Below are 25,856 nucleotides of genomic sequence, written 5' to 3'. Positions count from 1 at the left end.
TCATTGGAAAAGATCCTGATGCTGGGAAACAGTGGAAACAATGAGAGACTTTATTTTGGGGGACTCCAAAATCACTGCGTATGGTGACTGCAGCCATGAAAATAAAAGATGGTTGCTCCTTGGAAGAAGTTATGACCAACTAGACAGCATATTAAAAAGTAGAGACATTACTTTGCCAACAAAGGTCTGTCTAGTCAAACCTCTGGTTTTTCCAGTAGTCATGTATGGATGTGAGAGTTGGACCATAAAGAAAGCTGAGCCCCGAAGAACTGATGCTTTTGAACTGTGGTGTTGGAGAAGACCCTTGGACTGCAAGGAGATCCAACCAGTCCACCCTAAAGGAGATCAGTCCTGAATATTCATCGGAAGGACTGATGCTGAAGCTGAAATTCCAATACTTTGGCCACCTGATGCGAAGAGTTGACTCACTGGAAAAGACCCTGATGCTGGAAAGACTGAAGGCAGGAGAGAAGGGGACGACAGAGGATGAGATGGTTGGATGGCATCACCGACTCAATGGACATGGGTTTGGGTAGACTCCGGGAGTTGGTGATGGACAGGGAGGCCTGGCGTGCTGCGATTCATGGGGTCGCAAAGAGTCGGACACGACTGAGCGACTGGACTGAACTGAACTGAGGTGCACTCGGGCCTCACGGCGCCCGGCGACTCCAGGCCGCGGTGCGGTTGCCTAGGAAACGCCCCCGCGCCGTGCCTCCGCAGGGCTCTCCGGCCCTTGTAGTCCGCCTGCTGCTCCTTTCGGGTCGGCCGCGCAGGAAGGGACTGCAACTCCCAGGAGGCAGCGCGGTGGGCGGGGCGAGCCCGGTGGGCGGGGCGGGGCCTTTTCCTTCCCGCAGCTCCCGGGGCTCCGAGTCTGGAGGCGAAAGATGGCGTCGCGCAAGGTCTTGTCCGTGATACGCGCGCTGCGGCGGCCGCTGTCGCCGCTGCTGCTGCTGCTGCTCCTCGGGCCGTGGGCCGCGGCGGGCCATGCCGGCAAGTACTCGCGGGAGAAGAACGAGCCCGCGCCGCCCTCGAAGCGCGAGCCCGCGGCGGAGTTCCGCATGGAGAAGCTGAACCAGCTGTGGGAGAAGGCCCAGCGGGTGAGCGGCGGCCGGGCCCCTCCACCTCGGGGCTCCGCGGGCCAGGGCGTCCTCTGATCCTGGGGTCCGCAGAGCCCAGGCCCGGGTCTCTTCTGTCTCGAGGGTCCGCAGGGCATCTTTTAATCATGAAGTCCGCAGAACCTGGGCCCGGGTCTCTTCAGTCTCGGGGGTCCGCGGAGCGTCCTCTGATCCTGGGGTCCACAGAGCCCAGGCCCGGGTCTCTTCTGTCTCGAGGGTCCACAGGGCGTCTTTTAATCCTGAAGTCCGCAGAACCTGGGCCCGGGTCTCTTCAGTCTCGGGGATCCGCGGGGCGTCCTCTGATCCTGGGGTCTGCAGAGCCCGGGCCGGGGTCTCTTCAGTCTCGGGCGTCTGCTGGCCGGCGCCTCGAGCCTTTGACAGCCTCAGACCCGCCCGCACATACAGGTGTGAGTCCCTCTCACTGCGTTCCCTCTACCCTTCATCAGGGAACAGGGACCCTGGCCTGGCGGTGACAGGTGAAGACAAGGAGGCCTTGGCCTGGGCAGAGGGGCTGCCCTGTCAGTTTGAGGCCGAGATTCCCTCCCAGCAGGCAGGCCCAGGTCTCCTGCCTTGCAGGTTTTTACCTTTTCTACATTCTGTTTCCCTATATAGAGAAACAAGAAAACAGGTGATGCTGGTCATGAGGACAAGTCAGGGATAGCAGAAATCCTGGAAGCAGACAGGTTCTTGTTAAACTGGGTGAGAGGCTGTGGTGAGAAGGGAATGGCTACCCACTTCGGTATTCTGGCCTGGAGAATTTGCAGTCAGACACGACTGAGCAACTCACTTTCGCCTGTGGTGGGAGGATAACACCTGAAACTCCTGAAATACTCAAGTGAACTGAATCCTACCTTCCTCCAAGCCTAGAGGGCAAAGGACGCCCCTAAGGTCACTCCGCCTGGAGGCAGCTTGCTAATTGACCTGCACCAGCGGCTTCCTCATTAACCTAACAGTCCCTTCTGTTTCAGGCGGGGTGTTTTTAGAGAAATGGGTATATACAAGCTTCCCCCAGCTTCTGGGCCTCTGTCTTCATCTTTCAAGTGGAGTCTTATCAGCTCCAGTCTTCCAGTTTTAAGCATTCCTGAGTCCTTGAAAGAGTAAAACAAAGTGAGGACTAAGTTTTGGAAAAGAAAAGAAACTGAGGGGGGGAGAACGGTGGGGGAGGAACGTGACGAGAGCCGCCTTCGGGGCGGTCCGGGCCCAGTGGATGCCCCCAGGCCCTTAGCTTCCAGGCCCCGCACTCTTCCTAGGCCAGTGCCCTTGAGGATTCCGTTGGGGTCCCTAGCTGTCAGGGCCTCTGTGTGCGCGCAGTCTGCCTGGTGAGAGAGCACTCTGGGTTGGAGAGGCTGGAGGGCTTCCTGGAAGAAGGGGCATTTGTGCCCGCGAACCTGCTCGTAGCCCTCCTGCCCGCAGGGCTGTGCTGGTCAGCCCTGTCTTGTCTGTCCAGATGCCGCTTTGCATCTGCCGGCCTCCTCACTTCTCCTGGCCGTCCCCTGCCCTTGAGCTGCACCTCCGTGACCCTCCCCGCCACCCCCCCCACCCCGCCCTGTGCTCAGTCCACTGCCGACCTGGTCCGTCTTGGGTCACATCTTAGAGGGCCTGCCTCTGTTCTCTGGCAACCCCATCACTGTTCTTGGACAGGCCGGCCTTGCACTAGATGTCTTTTCTGGGCCGCTCAGCCCTGAAATTCCCCAATTGCATGTACAAGTGTTTTCTGCTGAACGAAGTGCACACGTACTCAGGGTGGGGTTCACACCTGGTGGCATCATTTTTTTGGCTCCCTGAGCAGACCTGTGGAATACAAGCTGGCCTGTCCCAGCCCCCTAGTCCCCTAGAAGCCCCCTAGCTTCAGGAAGCTTCTCGGGTGGTGGCTGTGGCACTCCCCCACCCAGAGCCGAGCCCAGACAGGAGGCAGGGCCAGCACGAGGCACTTTTGGTTCTTAGCCTTTTCGTTTTGTTCTTGGGATAATTTGCTCTCTGGAAACATCAAGACTTTGGCCACCTGCTGCAAAGGACTGACTCCTTAGAAAAGATCCTGATGCTGGGAAAGATTGACGGTGGGAGGAGAAGGGGACAACAGAGGATGAGATGGTTGGATGGCATCACCAACTTGATGGATGAGTTTGAGCAAGCTCCGGGAGTTGGTGATGGACAGGGAGGCCTGGCGTGCTGCAGTCCATGGGGTCGCAAAGGGTCAGACATGACTGAGCGGCTGAACTGAATGAAAACATCACGTGTTTCTTTTTTTTCTAAAAGTGAGGTGACCTCACGGTGTGTCTTGCATGGTGTGTGCGCAGGGTGAGAGAAGGTGTCTTCCCATCATCTCACCAGTCCTTCCGTGGGCCGGGGGTGCGGGTCCCACTTCGGTCCAGGATCAGCATGCAGAGCTGTGGCTGGAGGTGACTACGTGGATGCTGGGTCCCAGGGGTTTTTTTTTTTGGTTGGTTGTTGGTTTTGGTTTTTTGTTGTTTCGTTTTACCACTTTTGAGGTATGATTGGCCTCTGAAAATCTCCCGAGCTCTTGTTTGTTATTATTTGTGGTAAGAACTTAAGATCGACCCCCACTCCCTTAGCAAGTTTTTAAATAATAAATAAACAGTTTAAATGGGATTCCCAGGTTTCTCGGTGGTGAAGAATTGCCTGCCTTGCAGGAGACCCAGGTTCGATCCCTGGATTGGGAAGATCCCCTGGAGAAGGGCATGGCAACCCACTCCAGTATTCTTGCCTGGAAAATCCCATGGACAGAGGAGCCTGGTAGGGCTACAGTCCATGGGGTCACAAGGAGTTGGACACAACTTAGTGACTAAACAACAAAAACATACAGTCTGGTTGCCAGGGTCACACTGAGCAGGGAGTCTCCCGGACTCACTTGAGCCGCACAGCTGACTCTGCGCCCTTTGACCAGCCCTTCATTGTCTCTCCTCTGCCTCTCAGTTTTGTCCACTTTCCTCCCCTCGTGTTAAGCGTTGCTGTGGAGGAGTGTTTGCTGATATGTCTGGCTTGTTTCACGCAGCATCTCGTCCTTCAGGCTCACCCGTGTCATCACTAACGGCCAGTTCCCCTTCTGTTTTGAGGCTCATATTCCATTGGTGTCTGTCCCACATTTTCCTTCTTTATGTCGATGGACATCTTGGTTGTAGTTGTTCGTGTATCTTGGCCATTGTGACTGCTGCTGCAAGAAGCATGGAAGCACAGATCTTTCTTGGAGATTCTGGTTTCTGGTCCTCTGGATAGGTACCCGGCGGTGGGATTGCTGGATCACACAGTAGCTCTAGTCTCCGTTTTTGAGGAGCCTCCACACTGTTTCCCGCAGCGGCTGCGCCTGTTCGCATTCCCACCAGTCGCCCAGGGGGTGCCCTTTGCTCTCATCCCCGCCGGCAGGGGCTGCTTTCCATTCTCCAGAGTGATCGTCCTGTGACCGCCGTGAGGTGGTGTCTCCTCATGGGGTTTCCATTCCTCCCGATGATCTGCGATGTGGAGGGTCTGTTCATGTCCCTGTTGGCCATTCGTGTGTGGTGTTTGGAGAAATTTTTTTTTTTTTTGAGAAATTTATATTCAAGTCCTTCACCTGTTTGTTTAAGAATTAGGTTATTACTCCTATTCAACAAGGAGTGGAAGCTCCAGGCAGAACAGCCAGGCAAGAAAAAAGAAAGAAAAGTCATCCAGATCAGAGAGGAAGAGGTGAAAGGATCTGTTTGCTGATGATGTGATCTGTATTTGTAGAAAACCTGAACACTGCAGAGAGTCACTAGGTCTGATCAACAGCCTCACCAGAGTTACAGGGCACAGAAGTGACACGCAGGCCTTGCTGACACTTCGGTCACCAGCATCCAACTCTCTGAGAAGGAAATTAAGTCCATCCCCCTTCCAGTAGCAGCAGAAAGGGTCTGATACCCAGGGACATGGAGCCATGTCCTCTGGGCAGGTTCTTACCCTCCCCAGGCTCTGACAGGAGTGGAGGAGAGGGCCCCAAGCTCATAGAGCACCTCTAGAGAGGCAGCCAGGACGCTGCCCAGCGTCCGCCCCGCAGGCCCAGCGTCACCCACAGGAGCTGCGAGGCTTCCTCCCGCCCAGCCGGGCAGGCGGACAGCCAGGGAAGTTGGGGCGAGTGGAACCCCGGTGTGCCACGCTGCCTGGAAGCTTTGGTTTCCTCTCCACACCTTCTTCCTGCCCCAAGAGGTCTCCCACTGCCTTCCTGCTCCCATGCACGCGCGGGCACGCACATGCCTGTGCCACCAAGCCCGACTCATGAGGGTCCCCTTCCTGCAGGACAGGCAGGCTGTCTGGGGTCAGGTCCCAGCGCCCGCTCCTGCCTGGGGTAGTGGGGCCCCCGGGAGCTGATGGATGCGGAAGGGCTGCCCAGGGGGGCCCGCACTGCAGCCCTGGGTCCTCACCATGTCACCCCACCCACCCTTCGAGGGTGCAGGTGTCTGCCAGGCATGCTAGCGTGTTGATTTGAGTTGCATGTTTAATGGGCCTGACGGCAGCCTTCACATGCCGGTTCTGGCCCAGAAGCAAGGAGGCGACCTCGGGCTGAGCACAGAGCAGGGTCTGCCAGGAGCTGGAGGGCACTTCTTAGCCCCGCAGCCCCTATCCAGGGAGGCCCCGCATCCCTCGGTCAGCCCCCAGCACTGGCAACGACCCTGGGGAGCCGTGGCTGTGCTCTTTGTTTTTAAATTGGAAGTTTTCCGTAAATATGATCTATTCTCCAGTCCTTGCAGTTTACTTTTTATCCTAGTTACATATACAGGGAGAAGTTTCTCGAGCAAGCCCAGCATCCGTGCGCCCGCATCCCCATGCCCAGGTGCGCACAGGCGCCCAGGGTCCAGGCTGGAGGGCGAGCCCGCCTGTCTCCCCAGTGCCCGCGCTCAGGCCACTGACGTCCCGGGGTCCTGGGGACACGGTGTCCGCCGAGGCTGGAGGGTGGGCCTGGGGCCTAAAAGCTGCTGGGTTCCACGCCGCGCTCAGAGGGCCCTTGGACGCTCCCGTGTGGGAGCACAAGCCGGGGTCCTGAGCTCCCAGGACCCCGGCTCCTCCTCCCCGCCTCTGGCCTCATCTCCTCTCCGAGGGCAGTTTCTTCTGGCTGCCGCTGGTCACCACGCGGCTGGTGGTCAGGCGTCCTCTCTTCCTCTCCTCCCGCAGCTGAACCTTCCTCCTTTGAAGTTGTCCGACCTCCACACCGATCTGAAGATTCAAGAACGGGATGAATTCAAATGGAAGAAGCTGAAGGCTGAGGGCCTGGATGAGGACGGGGAGGAGGAGGCGAAGCTGGTCCGCAGCCTCAGCGGTACCTCTCTTCTCTGTCCCCTTTCTCCTCTCTCTCCTGGCCAAGGGCAGCAGCCTCCCCGGCTCGGGCCCCAGCCTGTTGTTCTGACTTGGTCTACAGGCCGGACGAGTCAGGACTGCTCCCGTGAGCCTGATCCTGCAGGGTGACCCTCGGCTCCAGGCGGGCACGGCTGCCAGGCTGCCCTCAATGGGCCTCGGGCAGCAGGAGGGGGTCCTGGGTGAGGGTGTCCGGCCGAGCGAGCTCCCAGTGGCCGAAGCCCCGGGTCTGTCTGGTCCAGGGAGACGGCTGGGGCAGCTGGGAGTCACCTGGACGAGGAGGCAGGATGTTCCTGGGGTCTGGTCCCCCGGGATGAGCAGCGCCCTCACAGTCCACGGCCGTGCCCAGGCGGGGCCGCCCTGTTTGTCTTGGTGATGCTGGTCTCTGTGGGTGCCCAGGTGACCTGGCAGGAGACCCAGCCAGCCTGGAGAGCCAGGGCCTGTGATGGGCCCTCCGATCTGGGGGCGGTGTTCCCCGAGTGGCTGGCCATCTTCTAGGTGTGGCCCCGAGACCCCACATCCCACCCACCCCCCTCCGCCGCCCCAGCCCCTTTACAAGGCAGGTGCCACACCTTGGTGTCCACACAGTGCGGCATCCAGACCAGGACCCAGCGGTGGCCAGGTCTGCCCTGGGCCCTGCAGACGGTGGTCACCCATGCCCAGCGTCTCGGAGAGCTGGTGTGGAGGGTCGGCCTGGCAGCTGGGCTGATGGCAGACCCACCCCCCAAGCTGAGTCCTCGCGGAGGCTGGACCACCCGCGGGCTGCACCTCCTACGGTCAGGCTCCCATCACTGGGTGAAGGGCTTCTGCAGTTTAGGGAGAGGGTCACAGACAGGTTCTTAATGTCTCGAAAACCACAGGCCGGACACCAGGAGCACACCCTCTCCACGGCCCACTTGCGGCCCCCGTGGGCTGAGCCCCTGGGCAGTGTAGGCAGGGCAGTTTAGCCCCACGAGGTGCCCCCGGCAGCAGGCGGGCACCCAGGGCCAGGAGCTGTGCGGGGGCTGCACAGGGGGCCGCAGGCCCCTCGGAGACCACGCGTGTCCAGCGCTCACGCGGTCAGCCCCAGAGGAGGGGCTGCAAGTCAGGGGCCAGGTGGCCTCAGCTTGACCGAGGACCCCAGGGATGGACAGCAGGGGAGAGAAGCCCAGGACCCAGGGTGGCCCCGGGGCGAAGTCTGGAGGGCGGGTCCTGTCTGCAGCCTGCGGACCCAGCCCTCCAAGCAGGGAGGGTGGGGCAGGGGGGGGTCACTGGGGGTGGGAGGGGCTTCCTCCAGGGCAGACCCAGCAGCCCAGCCCTGCTGCGGAGGGAGCTGCCTCCAGACCTGCCCAGGTACCCTCACGCATTGTGTCAGAGACAGCGGCGTGGAGGTACAGGCCCCTGTCTGGTGCAGAGGCCCTGGGCGGGCGCTGCGTCCTAAGTGCTGTGGGTCAGTGTCCCCCGGCCGCCTGCCTGCAGTGACCCGCCAGCAGCGGCTGAGCCAGCGTCCCCCCGGCTCCACTGTTATTAGTAACTTTTCCCTGAAGCTGTTGACAGGAACATGCCGCCTTTAGAAATCTCCAAATAAAGACATGGGTTGTGGGGGAGCGGCCCCTGCTCATGCGGCCCCGTTCACGTCCGCCCCAGCTGGGGCTTGCCCCTCGACAGAATCAGACAGCAGGTTTTGGTTTGAACATGTGCAGCCAGTCCCGGAGGCAGTCCCACGGGTGCCAGGCCTGTGTGCAGCTCTCCTCACAGGGCAGGGGGTGGGGGGGTCGCCCGGAAGCTGTGTGGGGGGACCCCCAGGTCCCGGCTCCTTCCCCAGGTCCTGGGCGGGCAGAGCAGGGTGCAGCCCCCAGCCCACCGCCCTGACCCCGTCCCACTCCCTCCTAGTCATCCTGGCCAAGTACGGTCTGGACGGCAGGAAGGACTCGCGGGTCGTGAGCAGCAACTTCATCGACCACGGCGCCGATGACGACAGCCTGGAGGACCCCCGGCTGGAGAAGCTGTGGCACAAGGTACCCTGCGCCGAGCGCGACCCTCGACCTGGCGTCCTGCCCTGGGCGACCGGCCTCACGCTGCGGGCCCTCCCCCCGCCCCGCTTCCCTGCAGCCCCGTCTCTGCCTCACCTGGAGCGCTTGCTGCTGTGAACAGGAGGTCACAACGCGTGTTTACAGGGTCCCTCGTGGTGCATGGGGACCCGAGCCTCGAGCGCCACAAGCGTGCTCGTCAACCTGTGCTTAAAACGCAGGCTCGCGGTGTCCCGAGCGGCTCTTCGCTTGGTGCCTGGACTGTCGACCTGTGAAGACAGTGGGTGGTGGGGGCACTGACCCTGCCCTGCCCAGGGAGGACCTGTGTGTAACTGAGAGTCAGCCCTCTGTCTGCAGAGTCAGCCAACCGCCGATCGCGTAGCGGTGCAATGTTTTTGAAAATAACCTGCACGTAAATGGGCCCACGCGGGTCAGACCTATGTTCAGGGCCATCTGTGTGTAACCTGCAGTTGGATCCTGTGGACGGCTTCTGCGAGCTCGGCTGGGGTGGAGGCGCCAGCTGGCCGACCTGGGGGCGGTGGGGACGGGGAAGGGGGAGGGAGACTTCCTCGGGGCTGAGCCCAAGGCCCGTTCTTCCCTCGTGTGTCTGCACCCCCATGCAGGGCAGGACTCCCCTGGCCCCCCACCCCGACCCAGGGTCCTGCTGGGGTCCATCCCCATGCCCGCCTTGCTTAGTAGTCTCCCCACCATCCGCCCTGGAGGTGGTCAGGTCTGGGCCCCTGCCCTGCCCTCGGTAAGGTGGGTAAAGGCTGAGAACCGGGCCTGCGCCGGGGTCCTGCTGGCCCGGGTGAGCGCGGCCCCTGGGGGTGTTCACCGGAGGTGCTGCCCTTCCAGGCGAAGACCTCGGGGAAGTTCTCCAGCGAAGAGCTGGACAAGCTGAGGCGGGAGCTGCAGCACCACAAGGAGAAGGTGCAGGAGTACCACGCACTGCTGGAGACCCTGGGCAGGACCGAAGGTGCTCCCGGTGGGCGGCCCTGGGCCCGGAGTGTTCCAGAACGGGGGCGGGGGTGGGGGGGGGGGGCTGCACCACCCTCTCAGGCCTCCCGGTGTCTGAGCAGGAGCCTCAGCGTCTGGGCCTGGTGCCCGGACGGACTGGTTCTGCGGTGACGCCAGCCTCTCCTGTCGCCTTGGGGGTGGCCCCCAAGGGGTGGCGGTCTCGGGGCCCACCTGGGAGTCAGCAGGGCGGGGGCGTGGGGCACAGCGTCCCCGAGCCGGCCCCTCACAGGCCCCCGGCCTGGGCTCCGGCAGAAAGCCACGAGAACGCCATCGGGCCGGTGGACCTGAGCGGCGTGCAGGCGGAAGCACTGGCGAGCAGGCACGCGGAGCTGAAGGACCGGCTGCGGAACATTGGCCAGGGCTTCGACCGGCTACGCAGGGTCAGCCAACAGGGCTACAGCGCGGAGACTGGTGAGTCGCCGCCCAGCACCCGGCTGTGATGCCCATCCCGTCGTCCCCCATCCTCTGTTCCCCGAGTCCTGACCACGGGGCGACCGCTGCTCTTGGCCCAGGGACGCGTCGAGGCCGCGAGCCAGGCTCCCTGCTCCTCTGCCCGACCCGGGCGTCCTGGGCTCACTCAGCCTGCCATGGTGGGGGGCCTGGACCACGCCACGGGCCCACTGTGCCGACCCATTGAGTTTCCAGGGAGCAGGGACCCCTGCGGGCCCAGCCGTATGGAGGGGTGGGGCCAAGGCTGGCCGCAGTGCCTCAGCCCCTGCCCTCCTTGGTCCATGCACCCGGACCGCGGCTCCTCCTGCTGGAGTCCTTCCTGCAGCCCCGGGCAACAGGAGGGGTCAGCTGGGGGCTGGCCGCGTGGCCCACGTGCTCCCGGCTTTCTCCGGGGCTGGAGGGAAGTAGGTGACGAGTGCTCACTAAAGGGTCCCCTCTGTTTGGTTTCCCTTGCCCCAGAACTGTGAGGACAGGCAGCAGCCCAAGCCTCGGCCTAGAGCTGCGGGTAGGGGGACCCCACAGAATCAGAGGCGTCCCCAACCCTGGAGTGCGCCCCCTGCTCACTTGAGTGGTGGCTCCTGCGCCCTGGGGAGTGGCAACCTGGCCTGGGAGCTGCCGGCTGAGCGCAGGCGCAAGGAGTGCTTCCCGAGGATGCTGGCACACGCCCTGTGCAGGTGGCGTGCATGCCCATGGGCGTCCCAGGCTGGGGTCACTGAGCCCGTCTTCACTCTCGTGCAGAGTTCATGGAGCCGCGGGTGCTGGACCTCTGGGACATGGCCAAGTCAGCCAACTTCACCGAGAAGGAGCTGGAGTCCTTCCGGGTAAGGGTGGCGCCCCAGCTCCGTGGGGTGGCAGTGTCCCTGGTGGACGTGCTGATGACGCCGGAAAGGCCCCCTCCTCCAACCCCACCAGACCGGGGCGTGCAGCACTGTCTCCAGTCGCCCCCCGCAGCCCCGAGTCCTGGTCGGCGGCCCGTGTGGGACAGAGCTGGCCTCCAGCATGTGGACGCTGCCTCCAGGCCGTCTGCTGAGTTTGGGGCTCGCCGGGTGTGAGGAGTGGACTCATGGGACGAGTGGATTGAGAGGGTTATGGAGGCGCCACCGAGGCCCTGCAGGGTCTGGGCTGGGCCCAGAGGGAGGGAGGCCAGAGGGCCTCCGCGTGGCCGAGCCGCAAGTCAGCGGTCAGGGGAGGGCACGGGCCCCGGGGTGTGAGGCTGCTGTTTCCCTGGACGGGGGCGCGGGGTGGAGTAGGGGGTGCGCTCTGGTGAGCTGAAGGTGGTGGACATGTGCGGGAGGCGTCTGACGCGGGCCTGGAGGTGGTAGAGGGGGTTTAGTTTCAATCTCATCCCAGGAGGAGCTCAAGCACTTCGAAGTTAAAATTGAAAAGCACAACCATTACCAGAAGCAGCTAGAAATTTCTCACCAGAAGCTGAAGCACGTGGAGAGCTTCGGGGACCAGGAGCACATCACCCGCAACAAGGAGCGGTACGCCATGCTGGAGGAGAAGACCAAGGAGCTGGGCTACAAGGTCAGTTCGGCCACCTGCTGGCCCCCCCGGGCTCATCCGCACCCACGGAGCTAGGCGGGGGCATCGGGGGGCGTGGACACGCCATCAGGCCCCCGCCCCTGCCCCCGCCCGGGCTGCACAGGGGTCAGGGCTGGGCTGTGGGGCAGGGACCTCCCAGGCCTTCCCACCACCCCCCACCCCGCCTCTGGGCCTGCTGAGGCTGGGCCGGCCCCCAGGTGACCAGCAAGAGGTCTGGTGTGGCTGCGCCCACGGGAGGCGGTGGGTAGGCAGGATGGAGCCAGGCTCTTCCAGCCACACAGCTGGCCGCCTGGCCCTGAACGTGAGCCCGCCCCTGGCCCTGCGTGACCTTCACCCCCGCAAGCTGCCCGGTGGCTCTGGGGGCTCCCGAGTGGCCGCAGGGGCCGGCAGTTTCCCAAGCTTCGGGCCTGGGACACGGCGGTTGGTTCCACACTCGGTGCCTTGGGAAACGGGCTGCCACAGGTGGCCTGCACGGGGTCACTCCTCATGTGCAGCCCCGCGGGGCTCACAGATGCCCTCGGCGGGCTGACGTGAGACCCCAGAGGATGTATGGGACGCAGAGACCAAAGCCCCTTCGCTGGAGGCACCTGACCCGGCAGGGCCTCCGGCTGGTCATCGGCGATGAGCCCACAGCTCAGGGCACCTCCCAGGCACCAAGACATGAGGGGCCCGTCTCCGGAGGGGCCTCGGGTTCAGGCTCAGTGCGGACGTGAGGGGCAGGTGGCGCGGAGCCAGCGGCACAGGTGTGGGCATCGCTGCGGGAGCCCGGGCCCGGGGCGGCTCTGCAGGGACCTCCTCTGTGCCTCCTGCACTGGGCGCCCTCCCCTCCCTGTGCAGGATGAGTTAGGGGAAGGAAAGGAAAGTATCTAAGGGGGGCGGAGACGACCTGGGAGAGGCCAGACCCCACTGGGAGAGGAAGGAGAGGGAAGCTTCCCCAACGGTGCTGCGGCCCTGCCCCAGGGCCCCGCCAGCCTGGGGGGCTCCCACCCGCGGGCTCTGTGCCCGGGGAGCAGGGCAGAGTCCAGGCCACGGAGGCCCCCGCCGCTGTGATGAGGACAGAGCCTGGGGAGCCGCAGACGGGCTGGGTCTTCATTCACTGCCTATCGTTTTTTTTTTTTTTGCTGCTCCTTAAAATCACATAGCTTGAAATTCAGATTAAACTACAAGAAAAGATAATTTTGCAAAAACCATAACACACAGAGGCTACACGGTAGGCTACTAAATAATCAGTGGATCACTGAAGAAATGAAGAAGTCAAAAGGGACCTGGAGACAAAAGACTTTCCCAAACTCCAAACCTAGGGGGTGCCGCAGAAGCGGTTCCAGGAGGGCGGTTTGTAGCCACACAGGCCCACCTCGGGGGAAACGCAGCCTGACCTTAGACTTGAACCAGAGAAAGAGCAGATGAAACCACAGTCAGCAGAGGGACAGGGATGAAGGTCAGAGCAGAAGCAAATAGGAAGAGGTCCGTGAAACAAAGAGCTGGTTCTTTAGGAAAGATAAACAGGATTCCCTGGTGGCTCAGACGGTAAGACGTCTGTCCACCATGCAGGAGACCCGGGTTCGATCCCTGGGTCAAGAAGATCCCCCAGAGAAGAAAATGGCAACCCACTCCAGTACTCTTGCCTGGAGAATTCCATGGATGGAGGAGCCTGGTGGGCTGTAGTCCATGGGGTCACAAAGAGTTGACTGAGCAACTTCACTTTCACTTTAAAACAGAATTGATAAACCTTTAGCCAGACTCATCAAGAAGAGAACAAAAGTCAGTGAAGTCAGAAGTGAGGATGCTGGGTTGGAGAGAGAGGCCGCTCCCAGTGTTCCCTGGAGGCTGTTTCTGGTTAATGAGCTGCTCGGATGGTTTATCTGTGATGAGTTATAGATGGGGGTTGCAGGGGGAGGCACTTGGAAAGCGAACCGCCGAGCTCCGGCTCTGCATCGGGAGGCCGAGTCTCGGGTAGCGAGCGGATGTCCCGCGTGACCGGCCCGTGCTGTTCCCGCAGGTGAAGAAGCACATGCAGGACCTCTCCAGCCGCGTCTCCAGGGCCCGCCACAACGAGCTCTGAGGCCCCGCGGCCCGGCCCGCCGCATAGAGGAGGCACCAGCGGCCTGGGGTTCCCAAAGGGGCCCGGGCCCTCGGGGCCCGCTTGGCCGTCAGCAGGACCCCGGGGAAGGTGTGAAGGGGACCGGCCGGGAGGGGCCGCAGCCGAAGGACAGACGGACTGCCGCGGGCGCCCCGGGGCCGGGAAGGGGAGCTCCACCAGCTGCCCGTGGATTGGTGGCCCCCTGCACCATGAGGTCACAGTTCACATTGAAATCTTATGAATCTGCCACTGGAAATACTATGTACAGGAGTCCTTATAAATACATGACCGTATTTAATTAAACCTCATGGTCACTGAGGTGTCACCGGGCCCCGCCTTGCTGTGTCTGCTGGGCCTGGGGAGTCCAGGCCCCTCTCCCACCCCATCCCCACCCCCAGTCTCTGGTGGGAGATACGGGAGGGCTGGTGGGCTTGGCTGGGCCTCCCTGGCTTGGCGCTGAACTCCCGGGTCTGAGCAGGCAGCACCCTGGCTTCTGATGTGAGGTCCTGCCCCCACGGGTCGGGGTTGTGGGGAAGCCCGGCAGCCTGCAGGGCTCTCCGAGCGCTCCGGACTGTTCCTCGCCCCTTGGCCGAGGCCCCTTGGCAGGGCCGGATCCACGACACACAGTCCCCAGATGCTTCCGCTGGGTGCCGTGTCCCACCCTCAGCCACATCTGACCCGCCGTCATCACTGGCACCCCAGGGGCAGATGCCCTGTTAGCTGGTCTTAGAAGGAACGCCAGGGCAGCCGGCCTGGGCCATCATGGCGCCGTGAAGAGCAGGGAAGGGGCCCCATGGCAGGAGGTCCCCCACAAGTCGCTGGGCCCGGCACCTGGCCAGCCCCGGCCGGGCCCTCACATCGCGTCTGCCCCCAACCGCACCTGCTGCCCTGTCCCTCCCAGCCGTGACCAGGCCATGGGCAGGGCTGGGGCCGCTGCTCTGAGACAGCCGTCAGGACGGGTGGACCCCAGGCGTCCAGGGTGCTCGGAGGCGGGGGGTGGGGAGCTCAGAGCCCCCAGCCACACACTCGGGGACTGAGTGCCCCTCTGAGGAACATCCTGGCCCTCGTGGGTTCACAGTGGGGGACGGTGCAAGGTCCACCCAGGACATGGCCGCTAACGGGGACTCAGTTTACCGTCAGAGGAGCCAACAGCCTGGAGGCTACTCCTGGACTCAGACGTGCCGGAGGAGCAATGGGCGCTCGTTGCCCTGAGGACGTGGCTGAGGCGAGGGTCCTGGTCGGGGCAGCGGCTGCCCTGTGCAGCTGTGGCTTGTCGACGGTCATTTGGGGCAGACGGGGTTCATGCGGGGCAAAGAACATGCCTGCGGCTCAGCGGGCTTCCCCACGAGTGCTGGGGACCCGCACCCGCTCACGAATGCAGGGTCCCCCAGCACTCCTCTTTCCTAAAGCGAGCCACTTAGGGTGTCCCCAAAACCTCCACGTTGGAACCTAACTCCCAAGGAGATTTACCCAGAGGTGGGGCCTTGGGGAGATGATCGTGGATCCTTATGAAGGGGCTCAGTGCCTTTACAGGAGAGGCCCCAGGGAGCACCCTCGTCCCCTCCAACGTGAGACACGCCTGCGTCTCGGTGACACTTCCCTCCTCCCTACCCCCACTTTGCGGACCCCCTCCCCAGAGATGAGCTGCGTGATCTTCTCCCGGGCCCTGGCCAAGGGGTCTCACGTGAGCCCACAGAAGGCTGCCAGGCTGGGCCCGCCCCACCCCCAGCTCCTTACTCCCCGCCTTGGGCTTTTCTCAGGACCTTAACCAGGTCCCTGTCGATGGACACATAGAACCAGACGTGGAACAATGGACTGGTTCCAAATTGGGAGAGTGACAGGACCGTATATTGTCACCCTGCTTATTTAACTTATATGCAGAATACATCATGTGAAATGCCAGGCTGGATGAAGCACAAGCTGGAATCAAGATTGCTGAGAGAAATATCAATAACCTCAGATATGCAGATGACACCACCCTTATGGCAGAAAGTGAAGAAGAACTAAAGAGCCTCTTGATGAAAGTGAAAGAGGAGAGTGAAAAAGCTGGCTTAAAACTCAACATTCAGAAAAATAAGATCATGACATCCGGTCCCATCACTTCATGGCAAATAGATGGGGAAACAATGGAAACAGTGACAGGCTTTATTTTCTTGGGCTCCAAAATCACTGCAGATGGTGACCACAGCCATGAAATTAAAAGACGCTTGCTCCTTGGAAGAAAAGCTATGACAACCTAGACAGCATGTTAAAAAGCAGAGACATCACTTTGCTGACAAAAGTCCGTCTCGTCAAAGCTATGGTTATTCCAGCAGTAGTGTGAGAGTCAGACCATAAAGAAGGCTGAGCATTGAAGAACTGATGCTTTTCAACTGTAGTACTAGAAAAGACTTGAGAGTCCCTCGGACTGCAAGGAGATCCAACCAGTCCATCCTAAAGGAGATCAGTCCTAGGTGTTCATTGGAAGGACTGGTGCTGGAGCTGAAACTCCAATACTTTGGCCCCTCATGCGAAGAACTGACTCATTGGAAAAGACCCTGATGCTGGGAAAGATTGAAGGCGGGAGGAGAAGGGGACGACAGAGGATGAGATGGTTGGATGGCATCACCGACTCGATGGACATGGGTTTGAGCAAACTCAGGAGATAGTGAAGGACAGGGATGCCTGGCGTGCTGCGGTCCGCGGGGTCACAAACAGTCGGACACAACGTGGCAGCTGAGCAAGGACAGTGGTGCTGGTATAAAACAGACACACAGATCAGTGGGGCAGAACAGAGACCAGAACAGACCCACACTCACAGGCTTTCCCTGGTGGCTCAGGGGTAAAGAATCCGCCTGCCAATGAGGAGACGCGGGTTCCATCCCTGATCTGGGAGATCCCACGTGCTGCGGACCAACTAAGCCCGACAGCCTCAACTCCTGAGCCCCCAGCCGCGACTACGGAAACCTGCGCTCCCGCAAGACATGCTAAGCAACCAGAGAAGCCACTGCAGTGAGAAGCGCAGGCACGCAGATAGACAGCAGCCCCTCCAAGAGAAGGCCCAGCACAGCCAAAAAGCTAAAATTATGTGAAGGACAACAGACGCCGAAGGTCGGCACGGGGTGGGCAGAGGACCCTGCGCACCGCTGTAAATGGGTGCAGCCTCCACAGAAAGCTGTGCAGATGCCTCAAAAATAAAACCGGAACTGCCATACAGTCCAGCTGCGCTCCTTGTGGGTGTTTATCTGAAGAAAGTGAAAACACTAACTCAGAAAGATATCTGCACTCCTGGAGTGCACGGCAGCATCATTTAGAGCAGCCAAGATATAGAAGCAACCTAAGTGCCCGTGGACAGCTGAGTGGATAAAGATGTGGTGTATACACACAGTGGAACACTGAAAGTTGCTCAGTCATGTCTGACTCTTTGCAACCCCATGGACTATACAGTCCATGGAATTCTCCAGACCAGAATACTGGAGTGGGTAGCCATTCCCTTCTCCAGGGGATCTTCCCAACCCAGGGATCAAACCCAGGTCTCCTGCACTGCAGGCAGATTCTTTACCAGCTGAGCCACCAGGGGAGTTTATTCCTAAGTGGAATATTACTCAGCCGTTTAAACAATGAAACCTGCCGTTTGTGACAGCTCGGCTTACCTAATGGGGCATTAGGACAGAGAGCCAAACGTATGATCTCATATATATGTGGAATCTTAAAAAAAAATTGAACTGGTAGAACAGATGAGCATGGTTGCCAGAGATGGAGGTCCAGGAGTGGACGCCACAAAGGGAGGCAAAAGGCACCAACTCCCACTTACAAACCAGGTCACGGGGTGCAGTGTACGACACGGGACTCTGGTTAGCGATGCCCTGTTGTGTGTGACAGCTGGTGGAGAGTCCATCTTCAGAGTTCTCACCACGAGAAAAAAAATCCGGTAATTCTGTAAGGTGACGGATGTTAACTAGACAACTGTGGTGGTCATCTCACAATATACACAGATACATAATCGTGATGCTGCACACCTAAAACTAATATAATCTGTCAATTATACCTCAATTAAAACAAAAATAAGGCTTCCAGTCTGACACTGATATTCCAGAGTTAGGATGCTAAACCCTACCCGGGACGGGAGGCCCCCCAGCTCCAGGGCACCCCTCCGCCAGGTCTGTGTCCAGCGCCCTGCGCAGTCTCCCTGAGGGCCAGGGGCATGACAGGACAGGAGTGGGGTGGGCAGTGAGGGGGGCGTCAGCGTGGGGGCCAGGCCGGGGTGCTCCTCTCTCGGCAAAGGCGAGGAGCCCTTCTCAGGCTTGATTCGGGTCCAGGGTTCCCGAGACCTTTCAGGACCACAAAGTGGTCTGCGTGCCTCACCCCTGGTGGCTGCAACAGTCTTGCCGAGGTGACCCCAACGGACTCGGCCACCACCAGCCACCCTTCACGGCTCTGCAGAAGGGGCAGGCATTTGTCTGGTCCCCACTTGGCTCCGTGTGACCTAGCCCCCGCGCCCCAGAGCCTCCCTGGCCAGAGGGCAGCCGTCACGGGTCAGGACAAACCCCTGCCCCTGGTATTTTGATTCCTGGCTCCTCGACTGCCCCTCCAAGGTGCCTCTGGCCAGGCCTGGAAGACCCCCGCAGGGAACTGCCCAGCTTCCCACAGCCACGTGCCTCCAGGCAGGCGCTGCCCAGGAGACCCCCGGCCACCCACGGGGCAGAGGGCCAAGGGGCCGCCGGGGCCCTTCCTGGGTGCCGCCACATCCTGGGTCAGCCTCGTGAAGACACGGCAGGTTCCTCTTATTCCTACAATAGGAGAACCCAGACACCAGTCACCCGAGGTCACGGGTAACGCCTGGGACCCAGACTGCCTGTCCACACGCTGGAGTGTGTGGCCTGCCCAGACCCCAAACCCCCAGCTGAGGGGCCCCGACACAGCAGGAGCCCCGAACTGGGGTGCACTTGGGCACACTTTGCCCGCACGTGCAAAGACAGAAGCTTGCTACCCTTGGAGTCCTGTCCATGGTCTGTGAGACTCGGACCTGTGTGTGGAGTGGCCCTGGGGCCTTTGCATCTCACTGGGGGCATCTGCTGGCTCAGGCTTGGCAGGGGAGGGGAGCTACATCAACCCTAGCCACATCTGGCCACATCCACCCGAGGGACCCTCCTCCGAGAGGTGGAGGGCGTGTGGGGTGTCCCATAGGCTTCCCATGGTCAGACTAACCGAGGCTTGCTGGGTCCTGGGTGGGATCACCGCAGGAGGCAGTGCACGTGGGTCTGTGTGTGGGGGGGTGGGGGTGGTTGGAGCCCCCACCAGGCAGAAGAGCCCCATCACATCTCTGAGACCAGGGTGGGCGGGTCCAGCCCAGCGAGGAGGACAGAAAGCCCACCACCAACTCCAGGAACTTCCCAGCACCCAGACTACCCCCACCAGCCAGGGGAGCCAGGACAACCCCTCCTGCCCACTGAGTCACGGACACGGGTGTCGACCCCCAAGACCTCGAGAAACCCCCGTCCGCCGGCCAGGGATCCAACCTGTGCACCCAGAGGCACACAGCAGGAGCCCCAGCCCTCAGGAAATAACTGGCGGTGTTGACAATGAACATAAGCGATTTTAAAGATCTAAACCGTTCACAGGACTAACTGAATGGGTCCCAGGAGGCCGACAGTCCGCTGAAGGGCTCAAGGGCGACGCCCTCTGGGCGCAAGGCAGTGGTAACCCGGAGGGGATGGCGGAGCCCTGCAGATGGACGCCCCCCACCCCCGTCCTGGTTGGAGACAAGGGTCCTCTTCACTGGGCCGCCGCCTCTAGGGAAGGTTGCGGGCAGCTCACATCCCAGGGCCGGAAACTGCTGGCCAGACGCTGCCTCGGGTCCACCGGAGCCGCCGCAGACACCTGTACAGGCGGCATCTCCCGCTGGCCTGGGGGCCAGAGCAGGCGTCAGAGGGGCAACCAGAGCCGTCCGTCCACCCGCCGCCCCCGCCCAGGCCCGGGGAAGCGCGCCCACCCTCGGCTCCGAGCCCGACCGCCGCGATGGCGCGGGGCCGCTCCCTCCGCCGTCCAGGCGCGTCGCCGTCGTCCAGCCGCTTCACCGCGGGGCCGCCTTCGGCCTCTGCTCGGGCGCGGGCAGCCTCTCCTCCCGGGCCTGCGCGTGCTGGGCCCCCGCCCTGTGCGCCGCCTCGGTGGCCGCGACGTCAATCAGCGCGTAGCCGGAGGCGCCGGCCCCTGCAATCACGCGCGGGGTGAGCGCGGCCGGGCCAAGCCCCCCGGACCCCGGATCTCCTGGACCCCAGGCCCCAGACCCCTGGACCCCCGGCCCCCCAGCCTCCCGAACCCCGGGCCCCCAGAGCCCCCGGACCCCCGGGCCTCCCGAACCCCGGACCCCCAGACCCCGCGACCCCCCGGTCCCCTGAGGAGGAAGCCCCTCGCCCGCACACCCACCTCGCACGCCCGCCCCTGCCTCCGGCAGCTGCAGGCCCAGGTAGTGCAGCCGCTTGGCAGGGCAGGGGCTGGCGGGCACGTTCACGTAGGTGGGCGCCTCACCGCGTGGCCTCCCGGGACCCGGAGCTCCTGCGGGGACAGCGGCCGTCAGTCCCCAGGCGGTGACCCCCTAGGCGGTCCAGAAAAGAGCTCCCCACTGCGGGCCACCCCTCTGGCGTCTCACCTCCACCTTTCCAGGGCCTCCCCGATGCCCCCCATCTTCCCATCACCTTTGCCCACGCCTCCCCCCCCCCCCACGCCTCCCTCCCCCCCCACGCCTCCCTCCCCCCCCACGCCTCCCTCCCCCACCCACACGCCTCCCTCCCCCCTCACACGCCTCCCCGCCCCCCGCACGCCTCCCTCCCCCACCCACACGCCTCCCTCCCCCCTCCACGCCTCCCTGCCCCCCACACGCCTCCCTGCCCCCCACACGCCTCCCTCCCCCACCCACACGCCTCCCTCCCCCACCCACACGCCTCCCTGCCCCCCACACGCCTCCCTCCCCCACCCACACGCCTCCCTGCCCCCCACACGCCTCCCTCCCCCACCCACACGCCTCCCTCCCCCCCCACACGCCTCCCTCCCCCCCCACACGCCTCCCCCCCCCCCCGCCACGCCTCCCCCCCCCACACGCCTCCCTCCCCCCCCACACGCCTCCCCCCCCCCGCCACGCCTCCCCCCCCCACACGCCTCCCTCCCCCCCCACCCGCCCCCCCCCCCCCCGCCACCCCCCCCCCCCCCCCCCCCCCCCCCCCCCCCCCCCCCCCCCCCCCCCCCCCCCCCCCCCCCCCCCCCCCCCCCCCCCCCCCCCCCCCCCCCCCCCCCCCCCCCCCCCCCCCCCCCCCCCCCCCCCCCCCCCCCCCCCCCCCCCCCCCCCCCCCCCCCCCCCCCCCACCCCCCCCCCCCCCCCCCCCCCCCCCCCCCCCCCCCCCCCCCACCCCCCCCCCCCCCCCCCCCCCCCCCCCCCCCCCCCCCCCCCCCCCCCCCCCCCCCCCCCCCCCCCCCCCCCCCCCCCCCCCCCCCCCCCCCCCCCCCCCCCCCCCCCCCCCCCCCCCCCCCCCCCCCCCCCCCCCCCCCCCCCCCCCCCCCCCCCCCCCCCCCCCCCCCCCCCCCCCCCCCCCCCCCCCCCCCCCCCCCCCCCCCCCCCCCCCCCCCCCCCCCCCCCCCCCCCCCCCCCCCCCCCCCCCCCCCCCCCCCCCCCCCCCCCCCCCCCCCCCCCCCCCCCCCCCCCCCCCCCCCCCCCCCCCCCCCCCCCCCCCCCCCCCCCCCCCCCCCCCCCCCCCCCCCCCCCCCCCCCCCCCCCCCCCCCCCCCCCCCCCCCCCCCCCCCCCCCCCCCCCCCCCCCCCCCCCCCCCCCCCCCCCCCCCCCCCCCCCCCCCCCCCCCCCCCCCCCCCGACCCCCCCCCCCCCCCCCCCCCCCCCCCCCCCCCCCCCCCCCCCCCCCCCCCCCCCCCCCCCCCCCCCCCCCCCCCCCCCCCCCCCCCCCCCCCCCCCCCCCCCCCCCCCCCCCCCCCCCCCCCCCCCCCCCCCCCCCCCCCCCCCCCCCCACCCCCCCCCCCCCCCCCCCCCCCCCCCCCCCCCCCCCCCCCCCCCCCCCCCCCCCCCCCCCCCCCCCCCCCCCCCCCCCCCCCCCCCCCCCCCCCCCCCCCCCCCCCCCCCCCCCCCCCCCCCCCCCCCCCCCCCCTCCAGCGTCTCTCCCCACCACTTCCTCCTGGGCTCCCCAGTGCCCTGCCCCCTCCCAGGCCACCTTGCCCTGCTGTCCCAGCCCTCCCCTTCTGCTGTCCTCCTGGGTCACCCCGCCTGTCTCAGGGCCCCCCCTGTGGACTAGTGAGTCCTTCCCTGAGCACAGGCCCACCCACACTTCCTTTCACAGTGACACCTTCTCCAGGACGGCCCCCAGGCACTCCTCTCCCTTATCCGAGAAACTGCTCCCGGCCGGCCCCCAGTGGGGCTCAGGGCCCTGGCTGCCTGTGGGGTCCACTGGGGTCCTGGCCAGGTCAGGGGGTGGCCCCTCTCCGCGGGGCAGCTTGCTGAGCACCCTCATCAGGCAGAGGATGGGAGTGAGTTCAAGCCCCAGACATCTCAGCCCTGAGGCAGGGCTCAGAGCTCAGGGCTCTCTGTAAATCCACTGTGTCTGTAGCACAGAGCCCATCGCCTCATCACCCCCGAGAAGGAGAGCTCCTCCCCGAGGCCCAGTGGGCAGTGCAAGAGGCTTGGCAGATGGTGCTGGGCAGGGCCCTCTGCACTCGCCCCGCCCAGGGCGGCAAGGTAGAGCCTGGCCTCACTGAGCCCATGCTGGCTCCACGCTCCCATCCAATACACCCAAACAGCAAGGCAGGACCCCACACTGGGCAGGCCTGGGTGAGCACTGACCCACAGAGGGGTAGACGCAGATCCTCTCCCGTGTAACCCGAGATAACAGGCAGAGGCGCCTTGGGGAGGCTCTTAGACCAAGGGGTCCAGGGGAAATCTGGGCAGACTGCCTGGAGAAGGGGGCATGTGCCAAGGGATGAAGTCGGGGGGTTGGGGGGGGCAAAGGCCTGGCTGGAACGAGGAGAGCCCTTGGGGGCTGAGACAGGGGTCTGGGAAGGAGGCCCAGCTCCTGAAATCCGAGAGGGGGGCCCTGCTTAGCCCTCAGGGGCCAACCTCAAACGGGGTACACCCCCCTGAAGACAAGAGGGAAAGACCTAGGATTGTAAGGACCCCCTCCCCAGGCTGGAGGGGCCTCTATTCACTAAGAAGACCAAGCGCAGAGTGGACCCCCCCAGCCGGGCCAGGCCAACCGCCCCCACCCGCGGCCCCTTCCACCCACCCAGGCCTTCCCAGCCCAGAACCAGGTCTGCCCAGCTGTCCCCCTGTACGGGGGCATCCCCAAGGAGACCCTGTATCTCCCCTCACTCCCTGCCTGGGCTCCCTCCCACCACGGCCCGCTGGGCAATCATCACCTCCATTCTCTGTCCCCTGGGGGACAGGCTTTCTCTTAAAGGCTTGGGCTCCAGGCCGGCCCTGGACCCGCCTGCCCTGTCCACCCAGCCTCCACGGCAGGCTGGACACACTCGACCACCTTGTCCCCAACCCGCTGCCTGGCCTCCCCAACTCCAGCCAGGGCCCACCCAGCCACCGTCCCCCTCTCCCACCGTCCCCCTCCTCCCGCTGTCCCCCCAGCGTCTCATCTGGCAGACACTCTGGCTGGGCCGTGACCACAGCCACCATGACCCCACGTCCCTGCCCCGGGTTGGTGGGCGCTGGTGCCCAGGAGAGGCCTACCTGCATGCGTCACCAGGAGCCCGGGGGGCGCGGCAGCAGCTGCCTAGACCAAGGAGAACACACGTCAGTCGTCCACCCAGCTCCACCCTGGGCAGGGCTCATTGGGTTTGCCCCCTCTCAGGGCCCTGCCCACCCCGACACCCACACAGCCCACATGGGGCGAGGTGGTGGCACCTCGGGGCCCCAGACGCGGCCCGCAGCCACGCCACGTGTCACACGTTCACAGCGGGCTCGTTGTGAAGTGCTCAAGGGCACTGTCCGCTTGCTCTGAGCAGGGCACCCCGGGTGAGCCACTCCTGGGGGCCGCGTGAGATGAGTCAAGGCCCTCAGACTGCAGGGCAGCCACTCTGGGGCGTCTGATTGGAGGTGCATATGGGCCCGGAGGAGCAAGACGGTTTGGAGACCTCAGAGCTGGGGCGGAGCGGGCGGGAGTGGGGGGGGGCACCCCACCACGGGCACGGTCATCACTGCCTGGGCCTCTGCTTCACACACCCAGGAGGAGATGGGCCCCCCAGGGCTGGACCCAGCGTGGCTGAGGGGGCAGCCTGGCAGTGGGGCCTCCCGGGGGGCCATGGGCTGGAACAGGGAGTTCAGAAGCCGACCCACTCTTCAGGGGGGCAAAAGTGCTGCCCACACTCAGGAAACAGCACCCCAGCCCCGGCCCCAGGCCGGCTCCTTTTGGGAGCCCCGACCCATCACCTGTGAAGAGGCCACCGGGCAGGCTCCAGGACTTGGGGAGGGTATGTGTGACCCCTGAGACCTGGGATGAGAGCTGGCTGCCCTCGGGGGCCCCCCGTCACTGGGAGCCCCACCCACAGCGGCACCCGCTTCCAGGGCCAGTCCTGCAGGCACGGCCTGCAGCCCCAACGATGCAGTCAGTGGCTGGGGGGGAAGCGAACGCAGTCCCTCCCATCCGCCCTCACTGGGGGCCAGGACCAGGTGGGGGCAGGCAGGCACACATGGCCCGTGGGGTGAGGGGGGCTCTCCAGTGGCCCCAGGGGCGGGGGTGGGGAGCAGGTGTTCCCAGCCAGGAGCACACATGAGGCCCAGGGACCCAGGCCCATCCTACGGCCTCACGCTTCCCTCTGGGAAGGGGGAGAGCTGTCTTTGTCGCCCGCCCCGTCAGCTCAGAGATGAGAGTAAGTGAATTGGAAGCCTCGTGGGGGCAGGTGGGCGCTGTCCTGGGGCCCACCCAGCCCCACCAGGCGAGACGCCCCCCACCCCCGCCGGTCCCCTGGGCCACGCTGGGCTCAGGGGAACCTGAGACGCAGCCGCCGTGGGGGCCGGGCCTCCTCCAGAGCCTCCCCAAAGGGCCTCGTGGTCAGGGGCCACCACCACGAAGGGCCCTGCCTCCCCCGGCCCAGGGCCCCCACTGGAAGGCCTGGGCCGCCCACTCCACCTGGGCCCGGGTCCCCCCCACCGATCGTTGCCCACAGTCCACCCTGCCCGCCTCAGCCCCCAGACGGCCCTTCCCTGGAGTCCCAGCCATCAGCCTCCCACAAGGAGCCGGCGCTCACAGCCAGGACGGCCTTGTGGGGCAGGGGCCGGCAGAAGGGGGCCCGGCTCCCAGCCCGCCCGGCTTCACGTGGGGGCAGCTCCCTGGGCCGCCAGGGCCTCCCCCAGCTCTGCTGGAGGGGCGGCCCCGCGGGACGGAGCCTGGAAGCCCCCCGCCCGCAGCTCCAGCCGCTCCCAGCCCCTCGCTCTTTGGCAGCAAGGCCGGCGGGCCCTCTGCGGGGAGACGACTCCCGCGGACAAGCTTCCACTAGATGCGGTGTCTCGCTAGTGGCCAGCTCCCAGGCCGGCAGCACTGCCGTCCCATGTACGGGGCAGGGGACTCCCGACGGGAGAGACCCCCAGCCTGCCTTTCCCACTCAGCCCTGCAGGGGCCAAGTCAGAGCCTGCTGTCAGCACCCCGGGGGACCTGGGGCCCGGTCCCCACCAGGCAGTGAACAAGGGCGAGACGTGGCCCCCCGGGACGTGCAGGGAGCCCGTGACGGGGGTCCCGGCAGCTCTGCCACCCACACGGGAGAGACTGGGGACGGGGGCGCTTCAGGCTCAGAGCCAGCACCCTCGCTGACCCAGAGGACGGCGGGGGGTCCACCCTCCCTGGACACAGGGAGCCACCTGCCTGAGCCCAAGCGGACCACTGAAGACTGCGCTGTGGTCTCCAGTGAACGTGTGCAGACACGCGTGTCACACACACGGGCGCACACGCACACCCCTGGCACACAAGACAGGCAACACGCACACGGCACATGCAAGTGCATGCACATGTGTACACACGCATGCACGCCGCATGCCACACTCGCGTACACACCTCATAGACAATGCACACGCATGCAGACGCACGCTCTCACATGCACACATCACACGCAGACACACGCCACACATGCATGCACGGGCCCCGGGGGCTGTCCGAGGCCTCTCTCCTGGTTCATGCTTCCGGCGTGTTCAGGCTTAAGGCCGACCAGACAGGCAAGGCCTTGTCAGCTGCAACCCGCGGGCCAAAGGAGGCTGGGCCCCCGGATTTCAGAGACCGCGAAAGGCCCCGAGCCACAGGGCCGGGGCAGGAGGCGGAGAGAGCCAGCCACACGGAATAGGACAAGA

At 64.7% G+C, this 25,856-nt stretch overlaps 2 protein-coding genes across 3 annotated transcripts in view; one reads left to right on the top strand and one right to left on the bottom strand.

Annotated features, from left to right (window-relative positions):
* The first annotated feature begins 833 nt into the window (after positions 1-833).
* On the top strand, positions 834-13,863 carry LRPAP1 (LDL receptor related protein associated protein 1). Its single transcript, XM_020903376.2, has 8 exons — positions 834-1,097; positions 6,258-6,402; positions 8,310-8,434; positions 9,302-9,422; positions 9,716-9,874; positions 10,652-10,734; positions 11,264-11,440; positions 13,458-13,863. The coding sequence occupies exons 1-8, from the start codon at positions 885-887 to the stop codon at positions 13,518-13,520; spliced, it is 1,086 nt and encodes a 361-aa protein (XP_020759035.1). The 5' UTR covers positions 834-884; the 3' UTR covers positions 13,521-13,863.
* A 5,230-nt stretch (positions 13,864-19,093) lies between these two features.
* Positions 19,094-25,856, bottom strand: part of DOK7 (docking protein 7) — a 34,252-nt gene continuing 27,489 nt past the window's right edge. For both annotated transcript variants that reach the window (XM_070462546.1, XM_070462545.1), the window contains exons 8-11: positions 23,250-23,292; positions 19,944-20,072; positions 19,510-19,727; positions 19,094-19,423 (exon numbers count right to left, since the gene is read on the bottom strand). In XM_070462546.1, coding sequence (XP_070318647.1) covers positions 19,591-19,727; positions 19,944-20,072; positions 23,250-23,292 — 309 coding nt within the window. In that variant the 3' untranslated portion in view covers positions 19,094-19,423; positions 19,510-19,590. The remainder of the gene's footprint in view (positions 19,424-19,509; positions 19,728-19,943; positions 20,073-23,249; positions 23,293-25,856) is intronic.

This window comes from Odocoileus virginianus, unplaced genomic scaffold, assembly GCF_023699985.2.
Source record: "Odocoileus virginianus isolate 20LAN1187 ecotype Illinois unplaced genomic scaffold, Ovbor_1.2 Unplaced_Scaffold_5, whole genome shotgun sequence".
Lineage (NCBI taxonomy): Eukaryota > Metazoa > Chordata > Mammalia > Artiodactyla > Cervidae > Odocoileus > Odocoileus virginianus.
This window is presented reverse-complemented; position numbering and strand designations above follow the sequence as displayed.